Here is an 18,382-nt window from a genome sequence, read left to right as displayed (position 1 = left end):
GGAGGGGTAAGGTGTGAAAAGGACAGATCAAAGCAGACGGTGATTACTTGATTGCGTGGGCCTAAGGTCTGGAGAAAAAAGATGGGTAATGTTTCAGGTCAGAACCCTTCTTTAGACTGAAAGATACGTAATGTAGGAAGGAACTGCAGATGCTGGTTTACACCGAAGATAGACACACAAAGCTGGAGTAAGTCAGCGGGACAGGCAGCATCTCTGGAATGGGTGATGTTTCGGGTCAAGACCCTTCTTATCATTATCATTATCATCCTTTTATTGTCATCATGCAAAGCAACAATTGTACAGTGCAAAATGAGAAGATGTTTCCCAGGGAATACCGGAGCATCGCACATAAAAACTTCAACATTTCACGCATAAATAAAAAACAATCCAGTTTATGATAAAAACAGTACGAATAGTTTAAATAAGTGCAGGTAAAAAAAGCCACTTTTAAATACAAGTAAAAAAAACAGTCATAAAATGTCCAGGGCATCTGATTTAAGTAAATAAGTAAATAAGACTGAAGTAAATACAAAGATCTATTTGCAGGGCAAAGTGAAGAGAAACCTCGGCAACTTCTCCCAGTAAAACCAGGGTAATTAATGTTGAAATTAAATTATGTGCATTCAGTCATTTTCAGCAATTTATAGCAGTATTGTCAGTAGGCTTGAGTGACGGACACATTACAAATTATTCTCATAACCTCCCCCCACAATTAGTCTGAAGAAGTGTCTCGATCCAAAACATCACATGTCCATGTTCTTCAGAGATGCAGCTTGGCTTGCTGAGTTACTCCAGCACTCTGTGTCTTTTTTTGTAAACCAGCATCTGCAGTTCTTTGTGTTTACTGTGGTTTGCAGGCCGTTGTGCAGGGAAAGTTCATGCCATTTATCTGATTGTCCCGTTTGCATCATCAGGATGCTTCTGGGAATCCTTTCAATAATTAATGACGGCTGGTACATTTAAACCTCAGGACAACTTGCGGGAGATTACAAGATCACCGGGTGTTTTACCTGCTTCCAGCTTCTGCCTCTCCTTCTTGCGTATGGCATGCACAGCCTAAAGTTGTAGGACACCTTTTTTTATTTCATCTTATTTGATTGTGCACGCCAGGTTGATTACATTTGTTGAAACAGGGCAGATCACGTGAAGGTTGCAATCTCCCCCCCCCAGCTTCTGCTCTGCTGCCGTGCAAAAAATTGACCTCAATAATCAGAAAGGGTGGAAATCAAACAGTCTGACCCTCTGGCAAAGTATCTTGACATAGTATGGAATAACCTTTCATTAGTTTCTATTTTTATCCACTGCATTAACGCTCATGTATGACGGTGTTTGGGTGTTTACCTGAAGGGTGAGCTGATTTCTGTAAGGGTGGAGACACATCTTCAGACAACGATGCTGAGTTACTCCAGCATTTTGTGTTTATCTTTGGTGTAAACCAGCATCTGCAGTTCCTTCCCACACAGATCTCAGCCCTTGTCTGGATTACTGTGACTGATCGGGTAACACACCCAATCAATTGAACACAACTCTAACTAAACAGTCTGAAGAAGGGTTTCGGCCCAAAACGTTGCCTATTTCCTTCGTGTACCTATGATTTTCCAGCATCTGCAGTTCCTCCTTGAACACTTTAAGCCTTGTGTCTGGAATTCTGCACAACACCCCCCTCTGCTGGTTGCTTCTCCAACAACTGCGTAACATCATCACCATGGAGAAATGAGGAACTGCAGATGCTGGTTGTGGTAGGACACAGAATGCTGAAGTAACTCAGCGGGTCAGGCAGCATCTGTGGAGAACATGGACAGGTGACGTTTCACAGAGTGCTGGAGTAACTCAGCGGGTCAGGCAGCATCTGTGGAGAACATGGATAGGTGACGTTTCACAGAGTGCTGGAGTAACTCAGCAGGTCAGGCAGCATCTGTGGAGAACATGGATAGGTGACGTTTCAATTCGGAACCAGTCTTCAGACTGAGTCTGAAGCCATGAACTAAAATTACCAGGCTGAAGTGGAGTGGAGAGCCAGCAAGATTGAATCCTTGTTGATCTAGTCAAGAGTGCTTTATTGTCATAATGTCCCAGATAGAACAATGAAATACTTACTTGCAGCAGCAGAATATGTGCTGTGCTATTGTAGTGGGCTCAGGTTCTTGCTGAGGTAGGAGTTGATATGCGCCATAACCAACCTCTCATCACCACGGATGTTAGTAGTCATTGAGGCACGTCACCTTACTCTTCCTACTCGCTCAGAACTCATTCTTTTCTACTAAGTTTCAAGGTGATGTGTGGAGCAAGGTTTAGTTTAGTTTAGTTTACTGTCACATGTACCGAGGTACCGTGAACAGCTTTTGTTGTGCGCTCTCCAGGCAGAAAGACAATACTTGATTACAATCGAGCCATTCACAGTGTACAGATACATGATAAAGGAATAATGTTCAGTGCAAGGTAAAGCCAGCAAAGTCCAATCAAGCATACTCCGAAGGTCATAAAAGAGGTAGTTGTCCAGCACTGCTCTCTGGTTGTGGTAGGATTCTTACGTAGAGTGTGGTGGAGCTGTGGAACACACTGCCAGGGATGGAGGTGGAGCCAGAGATAATAGCAGTGTTTAAGAGACTTCTGGATAGGCACATGGATATACAGGGAATGGAGGGACATGCATTATATGCAGGCAGATAGGAGATGGTCTCGGCATCATGTTCAACAGAGATATAGTGGGCCGAAGGGCCTGTTCCGGTGCTGTACTTCTATGCTCCATGAAAGGTGGGGGTAGGGGTACGACGGTGAGGACGGTGCTGGGAACAGACTCCTCAATCCATGGGTGAGATGGGAGAGGGACAAAGGCACCTCAGTAAGGATGCTGGCCAAGCCTGGCTCGCTGGCTGCGGAGCTAGGAGCTCGCCCTGCCCGTTCACCTCGTGGAGGGGTGTCAGAGGGCTGGTCAGCAGACCAGCTGCGGGAGGCAGTACAATGCCTCGATGGTGGAATGGGCCACTGGAGGCCTTCAGCAGCCTGGGGCTTGGCTGGAACGTGCGCTGTTCCAAGAGTCCAGCTGGCGGACAAGACGGAACCTGCAACAGGACGGAGCAGTGGTGGAGGACTCTACAACTACGCTTGGCCAGGTTGACCCAGCAATGCTGCCAGGTCAACGGGTCTTCATGTTAAGAACTCTACACTTACAACAACTGGGACTTGAAAATGACGCCAAATTTGGCAACTCCGCATACAGGCTCAGTGTAGTACTACTATACACTTGGACATTTAGACTTTAGAGATACAGTGTTGAAACAGGCACTTCGGCACACCAAGTCCGCGCCAACCAGCGATTTCCCCCCCACCCACATTGGCACCATCCAACACACACTAGGACAATTTACAATTTTTACCAAAGCCAATTAACCTACAAACATGTACATCTGTGGAATGTGGGAGGAAATCGGAGCACCCAGAGAAAACCCACGCAGTCACAGGGAGAACGTACAAACTCCATACACACAGCACCCGTAATCAGGATTGAACACGGGTATCTGGTGCTATAAGGCAGTAACTATATCGCTGCACAGCCTTTACTGTCTTAGATGCTTATCTAAGATGTATCTCAGCGCTTATGCATGATGACACTTGGACTGAACTGAATACAAAAGATGAATATCACTGTACCTCAGTATAGGTGACAATAAAGCACCATCAAACCATTTACTATTGGTCATTTGACCATTAAGCTTTGACCATTGAACCAATGAACCATTAACACATTTACCATTGAACCAAAGGAATAGTAGGCTTCGGCCATTTGGCCCATCAAGTCTGCTCTGCCATTCAATCATGGCTGACCATTGACTATTAACCATTGATCATTAACTAATGAACCGTTGATCATTGAACCATTGACATTTGAACCATCAAATCAGTGATCTTTGAATTATTGACCAATGACACATTTACCATTGTTAATTTGAACCATTGAAACATTAACTGATGAATTATTGACCATTGATCCATTGACCATCGAGAACCTCTGAACCATTGACCATTGGCCTTTGCTTATTTCACCATTGAATCATTGACTGATGAATTATTGATCTTTGAACCTTTGAACCATTGGTAACATTGAAACACTGAACCATTAAACATCGAATCATTCAACCTTTGGTCCATTGATCAATGAACCATAGACCATAGACCTCCTCCATTGCCAACCAATCCCATGGCCAAAGATCCTCTATAATCTTTGCCCATGGCAATGTAGCAGGGCCCTAGGGGCGCAGGCGCAGAGCTCCCACTCGGCCACTTCCGCCCCGCACGTGACGTCACTGGACTGCTTGCCCCGCACGTGACGTCACTGGGCTGGATGCCCCGCACGTGACGTCACTGGGCTGGATGCCCCGCACGTGACGTCACTGGGCTGGATGCCCCGCAGCGTCGCCCCGGAAGTGCTGGTTGACATCCGGGTTGTTGTCGGGCCGGGCCCAGGCGGACGGACGGGTGACCCTGAGCCTGCGGCCGCCATGGGCGCTCACCTGGTGCGGAGATACGTGTTGGAGCCGGAGCTGGAGCCCGAGCCCGGGAACATCCCCACCTTCCCGCCCGACCTGGGCTTCCCCGAGCGGCAGCCGCGCGGTGAGACCCGGGGACCGGGGACCGGGGACCGCCCGGTGGGGGAGGGGGAGAGGGTGGAGGTTTAGGGCAAAGATACGACTTACTAGCTCCTCTATAATCTTTGGTTTAGGGGGAGGGAAGGAATGGGGGGGGGGGGAGAGTCAAGAGTCAATTTAATTTTCATTTGGACCCCTTGAGGTCCAAACGAAATGCCGTTTCTGCAGCCATACATTACACACAAATAGACTCAAGACACAACATAATTACATTTAACATAAACATCCATCACATAACTGTGATGGAAGGCCGTGGAGGAAGGGTAGGGTTGAGGAGGAGGAGGGGAGGTTGGAGGTTTAGGAGGGAGGATGGAGGGAATGGGTAGGTGGAGGGGAGGTTGGTTTAGGGGAGGGAGGATGGAGGGGGGGAGAGAGGTGGAGGTGAATTCGTTCTTTCCCCGCACAACTAAAGCATGGAATAATCTTCACCATAGTTACCCAACCAGATACAACTACATTTAAGGTAGCTCTTTCTTCCAAACCCCCCCCTTTCTGGCTTAAGTCCTCCCTCCACCACATCCAGTTTAAATTCCATTTGGAATATTTTGGAGGACCAAGAAAGCAAGGGGGATGGAGGTTGAAGGTTGAGTGGAAGGAGTGTTGTGGGTACACACAGAGAGTGGTGAATCTGTGGAATTCTCCGCCACAGAAGGTAGTTGAGGTTAACTGTGGTTCATTGGCTATATTTAAGAGGGAGTTAGATGTGGCCCTTGTGGCTAAAGGGATCAGGGGGTATGGAGAGAAGGCAGGTACGGGATACTGAGTTGGATGATCAGCCGTGATCATATTGAATGGCGGTGCAGGCTCGAAGGGCCGAATGGCCTCTACTCCTGCACCTATTGTCTATGTTTCTATGATGAGGGGGGAAGGTGAAGAGAGAGAGGAGTAATGTAGTGAGGGGGGAGGTGTATTTGGGGAATGGATGGGGAACAGGGTGTGTCTGTGTGGGGGTGGGGGCTGGGTTGTGTTGCTTTAAGCTGTTCATTTTTATTATGTGAATATTTCTAAAATTCTGCTACTTGCTAACCGATGGGATCAGACAGTGCACAGTTCAATTTGAGTTTAGTTTATTGTATGCTAACCGATCAATAGAAAGATAATACATGATTACAATCGACCCATACAGTGTATTATAGTACATATTTAAGAGTGTGGAGGGGTTGTAATATGTGTTTGTGGATCTGCTTTTGTGGCTAGCACACAAATAGTCACCTGGGTTATAGCCCAGTATTACCCAAAGTTGTACTACTGGCAAAATATTAGCAGGATGCAGCTATAATTAAGACCACAGGTAAAAGCAGGAGTGAGCCATATATCTTGTCATAGGCCCATCCAGATACAGGCCCTTCGGCCGACAGTGTCCACGCTGACCGCAAACCACCTATTTACATAAATCAGACATTAATCTCCCCGTGTTTTTGTCAACTTGCTCCTGATTCTACCACTCAGCGACACAGCAAGCACAATTTACAATGACCAATGAATCTACTGACCACCATATCTGGAGCACCAAGAGGTGAAAACATGGGGTCACAAAAACATTCAAATGTCACCTGTCCATGTTCTCCAGATGCTGTCTGACCTGCTGAGCTACTCCAGCACTTTGAACATCCTCACTTCTTGACAGGAATTAGGGGCAGATAATTAAATACTGGCCCTGTCTATGAAGCCCATGTTTCTTAAATGAATCTAGGGTTGAGGTCCTGACCACGGGGAAAATGGAGGAGGACTGGCCAAATTTTGTGCCTTCCACCACCAGTGATGAATGTTTGTGTTAAATTTTTATTGTGTTTTTGTGTGTTTTTTTCATTGTACCGCTGCTGGCAAATTCATTTCACTTGCACTTTATGTGCAAGTGACGAATAAAACTGATTGATTGTAAAAATATCAGTGTAGTGCTCTTGTGAAGTTAACGCTGTCTTATTGGTAAGATGTTGGTTGAATTCCCTGCATGGTACTGACTTGTGGCTGTGTCTGTCTCAGAGATGATTGCAACCCAAGATGAGATGAATGATGCCCAGCTGCCCCTGAGCCAGCGGGATTACTGTGCCCACCACCTGATCAAGTTTCTGAAGTGCAAGAGGGACATGTGGCCCAACTTCCTGGAGTGTAAACACGAGCGTCACGATTGGGACCAGTGTGAACACGAGGAGTAAGTATCACTGTTGTATCATGTGTTCCGTTAACCGACCGACCCACTCCTTTGGTTTAATTCCCCAACGTCACCGCCCACCCTAGCGACAAAGGCTTCCCGTATGTGTACAGTCATGTGTACTGAGGTACAGTTAAATGCTTTGTTTTGCATGTTGTTCGTTTGGATCAGATAATGCTATACGTATTTACAATGGTACTTTATTTGTCAAATTCATTGTTGTGTACAGTTCAGTGGCAGAGTCACTATGCATTAGGCCTTAGACAATCAGGTCAAACTCAAATATAATAGGTGGAGGATACAGAATGCAGAATATAGTTCTCAGCATTGTAGCGCATCAGTTCCGCAGACAATGTTTGCAGTGGGCTAGAGGTGAATCGGACAATACCCTAGATTATAGAAGGACCGTTAAGGGAGCATTTGGGAATAGTGATTGATTCACAGATGCAACAGAGATTTAAGAGTAGAGTGATTGTGTCAGGTGATAGTACATCCTTCTCTGGGAAGAGCACAAAAAGAATCGCCACATTCTTGCTCTGTGTCCTTGCTTCTCTCTCCATAGATGCTACCCGACCTGCTGAGTGCTTCCAGCATTTTCTGTTATCTAATATCAATGGTCAGTGATTATCCATGGGTATCTGGAGAGAGCCAGCTCTGGTCTCCTGCCTGTTCACTGAAGGATTGACCCCCTCCCCTGCCCCTGATGAGCCCAGCGTTTGTTGAGGCCACTGCTCCACCCTCCATGGTGGAAGAGCTGATCTGTAATTTGTTTAGAAGTTTGTACTCTGGGCCACGGGGGAGCTGTGGGAAGCAAAACAGAACGTTGGAAGAACGTTCAAGGAGCGTCTGTGGAGGCAGAGAGTGGAAGTTGACGTTCTGGGTTGAGCCATAGAGGGAACTGTGGGACAGTTTGCACCATCAGCTGGACTAAGCCACAGTCGCCCGCTCTGATGGTCAATGGTGAGAAGGGAAGGTACAGGGTTTGAAACCGAGAAAGCATTAAGTCTGCAGACCAGAAATACAGCTGTGGAAGTATTCTGCATCAGTCATAGGAGCAGAATTGGTCCATTCGGCCCATCAAGTCTACTCTGCCATTAAATCATGGCTGAACTGCCCCCATCTCCCCATAACCTTCAACACCCTTACCAATCAAGAACTTTTAACTGCCTGCACACAATCCAGATCACTCCACATCCATCCGCCCATCCAAGTGTCTGCTTCCACCAATCCTGCCAGCGCATTTCACGCAGTCTCAACCCCCTGTACAGAAAAACTTGCCATTCACGTCTCCTTTGTTTCTTTCACCTTAAAGCTATGCCCTCTGTTATTTGACCTTGAGTGTTGTTTGTGTGGCGTTTGCACGTTCTCCCCCTGACCATATAGGTTTCCTCTAGGTGCACCACATCCAAAAATGTGCGGGTTTGTAGACTAATTGGCCTCTGTAAATGTTGTGGGGTGTGTGGGAAAATGTGATAGTGTGGAACTACTGTGAACGATGGTCACGTGGACTCAGTGGGCGGAACCACCCGCTTCCCTGCTGAATCTTTCCGCCAGGTCTAACCTTGTTTTTTTGCCGCAGTTACGTGATGCGCTTGAAGGAGTACGAGAGAGAGAGACGTCTGCTAACGAGGAAGAAGATGATGGAACAGAGGCAGGCAGCCTAGGTAGCACTCACAAACCAGCACTGTCCCAGAACTGGGCAGGACATCCCGTCTGCAGTGGAGATGGGTGATATTCTTGTACATAATTCTGTCTGTTAGCAGTAAAAATGTTCTAAACCTAGCATGGTCACACCTCGTTCTTCTATTCCTCACGTACATAATTATTACATAGCAGGAAACAAACTGCGTTTATTTAAAAAAGGTATTGTCAAGAGTCTCATGACACAGGCAGAGAAACCTGGCCGTGGATGTTAGTCGCAAAACACAATTCAGAATTTATTTAAAAAAAGACTCGCAGCAAGTAACCCACGATAGACAAGTGAAGTTTATTGTTTACAAAGAAACAGAATTATTGCTGACAGTGCAGTTTGAAGGAATTTGTTCCTTTAATCCTCATTACTCAGGCAACTCAATAAATCACCAAAATCTAAAATTGTCTTTTGTAAGCCCAATTTCCCCCAGTAACCTGCAAATACAATTATTAACAAGACAACTATAACATTCAGCAGTGATCAGGAGGAGTAACGGAAACCTCGCAATGCATTGCAATTAAACACACACAGCAGCTAGTCACACCATCAGAACTAATAAGACTTAAAATTATGAGAAGCAGCAATTTAGCCAGTGCAAGAACCAAAAGACTAATTTCTCATGGGGCCTCAGTTAAACTAAGCCAGGAAAGTTCCCTAGTAACAATATTCTGTTTCTCTCCCCACACTAATCAGTGCAAATGTGTTTTCTTAGCAGGATGTGGTGGCTGCCAATATTCAGTGCTGGGACTCCCTTTGGTCGTTTTGTTCAGTAGCTCCAGTACGAGGGGCTGAAACCGCTCCTCACTGATTTATCAGAAGAAATTAAAGTCTGGGGTGGAGAAGCACTGGGCTGGGGGGGGAGGGATGGGAGGTGTCTACCAGCGACCAGGAGCTGGAACACCAGACTGACAATAATGGGATAGAACTGTTCACATATCTGTAACTGAACCTGTTGCAAACCCCCAGCGGACGGCTCACCTTCGCCCAAACACCTCAAATGATCCAGGGAGACGGCACAATGTCTGGACCATTTGAAGGTCTCAGGTACAGCGTGGGTTAGACACCTCCCCATCAGGTCCACGCTGACGTGATTGGGAGGGGTGGTGCTTCCATTCCAGCTCCTGTTCTACTCCTGCATCTCAGGAGCTGGAGTTGACAGGCAATGCCAGGTTTGCCCCACAGAGCTTGGGGTGCTAAGTCCTTAGTCAGTGATGCCAACCTACCCCTAACAATAGGCAGTTTTGGACCCACAAAGATGGCAAATAGACCCAGACTGATGTACACACATGGAAACAGACCATGACCACTGATCACACTTTCTCATCAGCTCTGTACACACTGGGGCCAATTAACCTACACACCCACGTGTCTGGGATGTACCTACAAACTCTGCCCAGCCAGCACCCAGAGTCACGATTGAACCTGGGTCTCTGGCATTGCCTATATTTGGGTTCAGGAATGAAGGTATTTCCACAGCTTGCGGGTCTCCTGGCCAAAGGAAATACACACCACAGCAATGATGAATGCGAACAGGTGGGGAGAAGGTGAGGGGTCTACTCTACTGGACTACAAGCTTTCTTGAAGACAGATATTGCTCCATTTTATTCTCAGCTGGAGTGGTATAGTGGGTTAGTTATTGGGGACTGTGGAGAGAGGGAGTCCAAGACTCCTTGTTAGTCTCCAGTCTGTTGTAAGCAGTGGCCTCAGCATCAGTTTAACAGCAGAGGCAAAAGCACTGAGCTTTGCCCACAGTCTCCCCAGCCTGGTCAAGCACTACACACACACACCAGCTGCCCAGAGGAGAGGGGGGGAGGGGAGGGAGGGAATTAGCACAAATTTGGGCAAAGTGAGCTGCAACGTTTGCAATGGTACTGGGAACTGGGAATCTTGCACTCTAGGATAAAGGAGATCCTGGCTGATAATTATGAAACATGTTGGGAGATCTTTGAGCATCCAAACAGGACTAGTGGGTTTAAGACTGTGAACGGCTGCCTCTCTCAGCCCCTGCAGACTGCATGCAAGAGCAGGGCAGCCGCAGTGGTTGCTCAATCACAAGGCCGGGAGTTCAGCATACGACAGCTAGGCTTCACCACTCTGGGGAAACTTGTGATGGGTTTACTGCAGAAGGGACAGGCAGAAAGATAGAGAAGAGGAGGTGTGGGGGGGGCCCACAGAAAGGCCCCTCTCCCGCCCAGACTCACAGAGGCCAGTCTTCTACAAGATGAAGGGGACGATCGGCCTGCGGAGAGGCGGGTAATCGCGGAAGTCCTTCAGGTAGCTGCGGTGCTTGCTGGTTGCCCAGATCGCCATCTGGGTGAACCCAACCAACGTGAACATTGCAACTGCAAGAGAGGAAATTTAACCTGTTAGAGACACAGCCTGAGCATCCCCTGACAGCCCAAGCTGCCTGAAGCCACAGCCTCAGAGAACGGCACTGTGACTGCCTTACAGCACCAGAGAGCCCATCTCCATCCCAATCACCTGTGCTTTACTCCAGGGATATGTGACAAATAAAATTGACTTTGACCTTCTCGCCGTGACTGCGTGGGTTTTCACCAAGTGCTTCGGTTTCCTCCCACACTCCAAAGACGTGCATGTTTGCAAGTCAATTGGCTTGGTATAAATGTAAAATTGTTCCTAGTGTGTATAGAGTAGTGTTAATGAGTGGGGATCGCTGGTCGATGCGGACTCAGTGGGCTGAAGGTCCTGTTTTCTTGCTGTATCTAAACTAAACTGAAGAATCTCAACCCGAAAAGTCACCTATTCCTTCTCTCCAGATGCTGCCTGTCCCGCTGAGTTACTCCAGCACACAAATTAGTACGTATAAGAAGGAACTGCAGATGCTGGTTTAAATTGAAGATAGACGCAAAAAACTGCAGGTCAGGCAGTATCTCTGGAGAGAAGGGATGGGTGACGTTTCAGTAGAAGGGTCTGTAGGAGGCTCAACCCGAAACGCCACCCATCCTTCTATCCCGCTGAGTTACTGTAGCCTTTTGTATGTAATACGACTTATTCTTCCCTAATTGGAATATTTAGAAACAGCTATTGGCCTTAAAGGGCAGTCTATCAAGAAGGAGCAGCGAGCTCCCTGTGAATGATCGCCCGCGGGAACACGCTCTCACAGGTTGTGCCAGCGGCGTGGACTCACCTGGGAGACACTGCGTCATTATGGTGAAGCCGATCCAGGAGCCCACCTGTGGTCACAGGGAGAGAACAACAGTTACAATCAGTGTAGTGAGGAACTGCAGATGCTGGTACATACACCGAAGATAGACACAAAGTGCTGGAGTAACTCCGCAGGTCAGGCAGCATCTGTGGAGAAAAGGATGCTTGATGTTTCGTGTCGGGTCCCTTCGCCAATCTTGTTTCTGCAGCGATACTGACTCATTGGGTTAATCCAGCACTTTCCTCAGTGTCTATCTTCAGTTACAATCAGAATCGCTGTCAACATGCACCCTGAGGGCAGGTGTAAGGATGGGTTTTACCAACAGGAGAATGAGGGGACACAGTTACAAGGGACTGACCATTTATAACTGAGGTACAGGTGATTCTCTAGCACTTTGTGTTCAGCTCACGATTCCCACACCTGCAGTCTCTTGTGGCCCATTTACCTAATCCCATTTTGCAAGTTATAATTTTTTGCACCAGCCCTCTCTGGTAATGAATTTCAGACAATAACAACTTGTTGTCGGGTCTCGCTACTTTTGTCCAAATGGACCAGCCCCAGCTCCGAGTGCCCAGCAGTTTTCATCCAGTGGCCATCCACAGACTTACCTCGTACGTGTAGTTCGGGCAAGACACCACGAGGAACAGCCAAGTGAAAGGGTTCTTGGTGGGGAAGGGAATCCTGCGAGTCTTGGACCCTGGAGGGGGGAGGGGGGAAGAGAGAGGAGATGTGATGTACCCTGCACTGCCCTGGAAAACAATGGCTTGCTCACCACCCCAGGGGTGCTCCATCATTGTGCTGCTTCAACTACTCAAGGTATCAGAACCTTGGCACAAGGCTCGGTCTTGCCTTTATCTAGCTTCTCATTTACTGGCCACAGTTCCCCCCCATTGTTGAACCAACTGGATTCTCCCCGTCACCGAGAACAAGAACGGTCAACTGAATCAGTCCAGTCGACAACGCTCGCTGTGGGAGAGAGAGGCATACATGCAGTGAAGTGGCCATGGATCTGATGTATCAGGTCATGGCCATACAGGGCGGAAACAGGCCCTTCGGACCAACTAGCCATGCCGACCAAGATGTCCCACCTGTCTGTGTTTGGCCCACATCCTTCTAAACCATTCCTCAACATGTATATTTCCAAATGTGTTTTAAATGTCGTGATAGTATCTGCCTCAACTACCTCCCCTGATAACTTGTCATATATATATATATATATGTGTGTGTGTGTGTGTGTATCTATATATATATATATGTGTGTGTTCTGTGTGAAAAGGTTCAGAAGTGATAGGAGCAGAATTAGGCCATTCGGCCCATCAAGTCTACTCTGCCATTGAATCATGGCTGATCTATCCCTTCTAGAAACATAGAAATTAGGTGCAGGAGTAGGCCATTCCGCCCTTCGAACATGCACCGCCATTCAATATGATCATGGCTGAATCATCCAACTCAGTATCCCGTACCTGCCTTCTCTCCATACCCCCTGATCCCTTTAGCCACAAGGGCCAATCTAACTCCCTCTTAAATATAGCCAATGAACTGGCCTCAACTACCCTCTGTGGCAGAGAGTTCCAGAGATTCCCACTCTCAGTGTGAAAAAAGTTCTTCTCATCTCGGTTTTAAAGGATTTCCCCCTTATCCTTAAGCTGTGACCCCTTGTCCTGGACTTCCCCAACATCGGGAACATTCTAACCCCATTCTCCTGCCATCTCCCCATAACCTCTGACACCCGTACACACCAGCAAGCGTGGTCCCTTCTGACTGAAGGCAGTGCAAGTCTGCAAGTAGCACGATAGCTGGGATTGTCAGTCACAGCACAGGGCAGCCAGAAGCTCCCACAAGCTGAGACAAGCAAGGCAAAGCAACCCGTGCCTGTGCCAATCTGGGCATGCCTTACCCAGTGCATTCAGATCTGAGAGTGCGGGAGAGAGGGTGCACATTACATTAAATGATGCCGATATACACCAGGTGATATGTTCTTTTGGAAGTATTCCCTATTTTAAGGGAGGACCCCGCACATTATGGGCAGCAGCTGTAACTGGCGGCACAGCAGTAGAGCTGCTGCCTCACAGCACAAGAGATCTGGGTTCAATCCTGACTACGGGTGCTGTCTGTACGGAGTTTGTACGTTCTCCCCGTGACCTGTGTGGGTTTTCTCCAGGTGCTACGGTTTCCTCCCACACTCCAAAGATGTGCAGAATTGTAGGTTAATTGGCTTGGTAAAATTGCAAATTCTCCTTAGTGTGGTGTTAGTGTGCGGGGATCACTGGTTGGTGTGGACTCGGTGGGCCAAAGGGTCTGTTGCTGTGCTGTATCTCTAAACTGGGCCAAAGGGTCTGGAAGCTGCCTGGTCCCTCAATAGTCACTGCGAGGCTCGAGTGGTACCTGTTATTAACAGGCTGTCAACAGCCCACCTGTTCCAAGACCATACTCAGCCTGTTTGGATAAGTTAAATGCTCCAGAATCCTTGGCATCAGACTCTGAAACACTAGAGCAGGCCAGGGATTAATTATGTACAAATTATCTTTACTTAGAGCAGCAGCTGAAGTTACAAAAAGGCCAGGGGTTAAAGTTCACCTTATTTCCACGCAAGGACCTTGGACCCGTGTATCACTGATGTGTGTGTGGTGTTTGTCACCAGCCTGCTGGCCCCGTCTCATCACCTCCTCACCCCAAGAGGAAGGGGACGTTTTGTTTCGTTTAGTTTACAGATAAATCATGGGAAGAGGACATTCGGCCCACTGAGCCCCTACCGTCAATCGAGCACCCATTCCGCTAGTGCTATGCTATCCCACTTTCTCATCCACTCCTGACACACTAGGGGCAACTTACAAGTTTACCGAAGCCAATTAACCTACATATCCATACATCTTTGGAGTGTGAGAGGAAACCGGAGCACCCGGAGAAAACCCACGCAGGTCACGGGGAGAACGTACAAACTCCACACGGACAGCACCCGTGGTCAGGATCGAACCAGGGTCTCTGGTGCTGTGAGGCAGCAACTCTACCGCCCCGCCAATGTGCATGCTGGACTATAATCAGTGTCCAGAAACTTCTCTAGACTGCCAACTAATTGTAACATGAGGAAAGTTGGGTGTGGAGGATGCGTGCACTTGCTCATCAGTCACTGCACTCAGTAAAGACAGACAGGCTGACCCTCTAAAGTACATACAGCTTACCTCCTCTCAACACCTTCTACATGTCCCATAGTTTTGGTCCTCAAATTAACTACTTGCATCATCCACATATCTTGTAACTTGATCACACTTTATAAAACAGGATGTCAATTGTGCCTCCATCAATTTAACCCACAGGGGTTCACCTTATTGCTTCCATTTTCAGTTGCACGTTACTCTAACTGTAAATAAATCTATCAGTTTGACCTAGTCCTGGGATCTAAAGGGCACCTTGATCACCACATGTTTAGACAACAGGTGCAGGAGTAGGCCATTCGGCCCTACGAGCCAGCACCACACGTTTAGGGGTTGGAGGTATAAGTTTAGAGATATCGCTTTGGAACCAGGCCCTTCAAGTCCACGCCGACCATCGACCAGCCATACAGTCGTTCTATGTTATCCCAATTTCACATCCATTCCCTCAACTCTACTGACAATTTACAATTTACAGAAGCCAATTAACCTACAAACCTGCACTCCTTAGGGATGTGGGAGGAAACCGGAGCTCCTGGAGAAAGCTCACATAGACACAGCACCCACGTTCAGCATTGAACCCAGGTCTCTGGTGCTGTGAGGTAACAGCTCTACCTCTGCCTACTGTCATAAAGAGGTCGTTCTCAATCCCCCCCCCGCCCAAAAAACAAAAGGAGTAGAACCAAAAATCCACACAACTCTGCTGCCAGGTATAGATTTGACAGCGTTATTTCAAAGATACGAGCACATATATTAGGCTTTTGTACTAACTAAAGAAGCATGTTATTCCAAAAACGCATAAATCAAACACGTGTGAAAGGTGCGTGTATATTCTGTATATAAAGTACACAGCATTGTATACTCCCCACACACGACTAAGTGGATTTGAGGAGGGGGGAAGGTCAAGGAACATAATCGTTTACAGCAACATGCTTCTGTTTACACTACTATGGTTAACTAATTTTATTGTACTATTGATTATTGTAAAATTATTTGTTGTGTTGTTGCAATATTGTGCCTCCAATTGTCACATGACAATTAAACACATTTGGCGCCTCTTTTTCTTGATCTTAAAATCTCTTCCTGCTCTAATAAACCATCAAGCTGAAACCCTCTTGGATCTTGCAAGACCGGATGAGTGTATGGAATTAATCTGTGTTTTCATTTCAGATTTTCCATGTCCACTTTTGTAACTTTTATCTGCAGAGTTAATGATAACACCTTTTTTATTTCCATTCTTTGAGCCATGGTCCATAAGACCCTAAGACATAGAAGCAAAATTAAGCCATTCGGCCCATTGAGTCTGCTCCACCATTTAATCACGATTGATGTATTTTGCATTCTCAGTACCATTCTCCCCCTTCTCCCATAACCTATGATGCCCTTTCTAACCAGGAATTTGAATTAATTTCTCAAAATGTCATGGTGCGATGATATAAACAGTGATATGGGTTACCAGGATACCCTCACCTGCTGGCCGAAGATTCCTCAGCGCCACATGGATTGAGAAGTTTCCGATTTGACATAACTGTAAAAAGGAAGTGAGACATTCTGTTAGAACATGTTGTGGAGAGGGCAGGTACAGCAGTTTATTGGACAATGGGGGCAGTCTGGGCCCCACCATCCCCTGGATCAATATCAAAGTTGACTCGCAGCACAAGAGAAGTCAACCACCAACATGCCTGAACCACCAACCACCACCTCGAAGGGCCGAATGGCCTTTCCTGCACCTATTGTCTATTAACATCCACCAGAAGAAGAAACTGGGTGTCCAGGGTAAGGATTTCATTGTTCAATATAAGGCCTGGATAGAGTCGATGTGGAGAGGATGCTTCTACTAGTAGGAGAGTCTAGGACCAAAGGCCACAATCTCAGAATTAAAGGATGTTACCTTAGGAAGGAGATGTGGGAATTTCTTTAGTCAGAGGGTGGTGAATCTGTGGAATTCTTTGCCATAAAAGGCTGTAGAGACTATCTGTGGATATTTTTTAAGGCAGAGATAGATAGATTCTTGATTACTACGGGTGTCAGATGTTATGGGGGAGAAGGCAGGAGAATGGGGTTAGGAGAGAGAGATAAATCAGCCATGATTAAATGGCAGAGTAGACCCGATGGGCCAAATGGCCTAATTCTGCTCCTATGACTTCTGAACTTATGAATCTTGATCGGGATGTGCAAGTTCGGCTGTAGGGCCTGTTTCTGAGCTGCATGACATAATATTTAATTGGAAATAAAACTATTTTAATATAATTTTTACAATTTAAAATTACAATGCAAATAATTGCCCAGTTTTTGTCAATATATTTTGTTTTAAACCAACATGACTCCATAGCAACTACTTAATAAATGTCAAATTGTAATTTCCATATATTGGAGGAAACTCACCAGAAATATGGCAAAAGCTATTTTCACTTGTTTATCTCCATAGGCTGAAAGAAAATAAGAAATTCATCAGATGATTCAGAAGACAAGAGCAATTGTCTATCCACAGCTCACCGCAATTCTGCCTTTTGACAACCAAGTCATCTAAATGTAGTTGTGCAGGAAGGAACTGCAGATGCTGGTTTCAACCGAAGATAGACACAAAAAGCTGGAGTAACTCAGCGGGACAGGCAGCATCTCTGAAGAGAAGGAATGGGTGACGTTTTGGGTCGAGACGTCACCTATCCATGTTCTCCAGAGATGCTGCCTGACCCGCTGAGTTACTCCAGCACTCTGTGCTTCACCCAAGTGTCCATTGTTTAAGGGAGCCCAGCCAGTAAATAACAGACTGGCCCGAGACTGCCCTCACCTCACTTTCTCACCCCCCCCCAGTTATGAGTAGAAGAGGATTCAAGGAAAGGAAAATACTTACCGGGCGGTGTGTAGAGAGGGTGGTTGATGTGATACGCCAGCCAGGCAGCAAACCCCCAGTAGTAGGTACAATTCTAAAGGAGGAGGAAACAAAGGGTAAGGCAGAACTCACAGACAGAATGCGGGATTAAAGGTAACACACAAAGGGCGAATACTTAAATCAAGCCGGCCACGTACTCATTAATATAGAGTCACAAGGAACTGCAGATGCTGGAATCTTGAGCAAAGCATAGCATACTGTAGTAACTCAGTGGGTAAGGCAGCCAGCCTGGACTCAGTGGGCCAAAGGGCCTGTTTACCTGCTGTATCTCTACAGTAGCTAAACCTAAACTAAAAACGGGCATGAGTCAGTGCAGGGGAGGTGGAAAAGAAACAAGACAACTACAGGGTGATTCAGCTCATAATTAGGGTGCTTTTTTAGAAGATTTGTGTATCATCACTTTGGGACTATGTCTGCCATAGATGAACAGCTGTCCAAACAGATACAGGCATTGGGTTGAGCACTGGAGGGCATATACATGCATGAGGCTAATTGGAAGATATTTAAAACCATTGGCGCTGCCGAACCTTGCAATTATTGAGAAAAAACAACACACAAGCAGCTCCCCTGTAATTTGTTTTAAAACCAAACTGCCTGAGGAACAGGTTGACTGATTGCATCAATCCAAATGGCTGCATCACAACACATATTTTGCACCTAACGTGATATCGGATGTACTAAAA

The 18,382-nt window shown here is 46.7% G+C and overlaps 2 protein-coding genes across 2 annotated transcripts in view; one reads left to right on the top strand and one right to left on the bottom strand.

Moving 5' to 3' along the window:
* Positions 1-4,416: 4,416 nt before the first annotated feature.
* On the top strand, positions 4,417-8,580 carry ndufb7 (NADH:ubiquinone oxidoreductase subunit B7). Its single transcript, XM_055663978.1, has 3 exons — positions 4,417-4,611; positions 6,630-6,798; positions 8,378-8,580. Exons 1-3 carry the CDS (start codon positions 4,500-4,502, stop codon positions 8,460-8,462), a joined length of 366 nt encoding a protein of 121 aa, XP_055519953.1. The 5' UTR covers positions 4,417-4,499; the 3' UTR covers positions 8,463-8,580.
* A 1,202-nt stretch (positions 8,581-9,782) lies between these two features.
* LOC129714367 (very-long-chain enoyl-CoA reductase) overlaps positions 9,783-18,382 on the bottom strand; it is a 27,500-nt gene continuing 18,900 nt past the window's right edge. The window contains exons 8-13 of the mRNA XM_055663916.1: positions 17,661-17,733; positions 17,192-17,235; positions 16,277-16,334; positions 12,266-12,354; positions 11,640-11,685; positions 9,783-10,833 (exon numbers count right to left, since the gene is read on the bottom strand). Coding sequence (XP_055519891.1) covers positions 10,706-10,833; positions 11,640-11,685; positions 12,266-12,354; positions 16,277-16,334; positions 17,192-17,235; positions 17,661-17,733 — 438 coding nt within the window. The 3' untranslated portion in view covers positions 9,783-10,705. The remainder of the gene's footprint in view (positions 10,834-11,639; positions 11,686-12,265; positions 12,355-16,276; positions 16,335-17,191; positions 17,236-17,660; positions 17,734-18,382) is intronic.

The sequence above is a fragment of the Leucoraja erinacea genome, chromosome 39, assembly GCF_028641065.1.
Source record: "Leucoraja erinacea ecotype New England chromosome 39, Leri_hhj_1, whole genome shotgun sequence".
Taxonomy (NCBI): Eukaryota; Metazoa; Chordata; class Chondrichthyes; order Rajiformes; family Rajidae; genus Leucoraja; species Leucoraja erinaceus.
The sequence above is the reverse complement of the archived record's forward strand: the minus strand, read 5'-3'. Positions and strand labels throughout refer to the sequence as shown.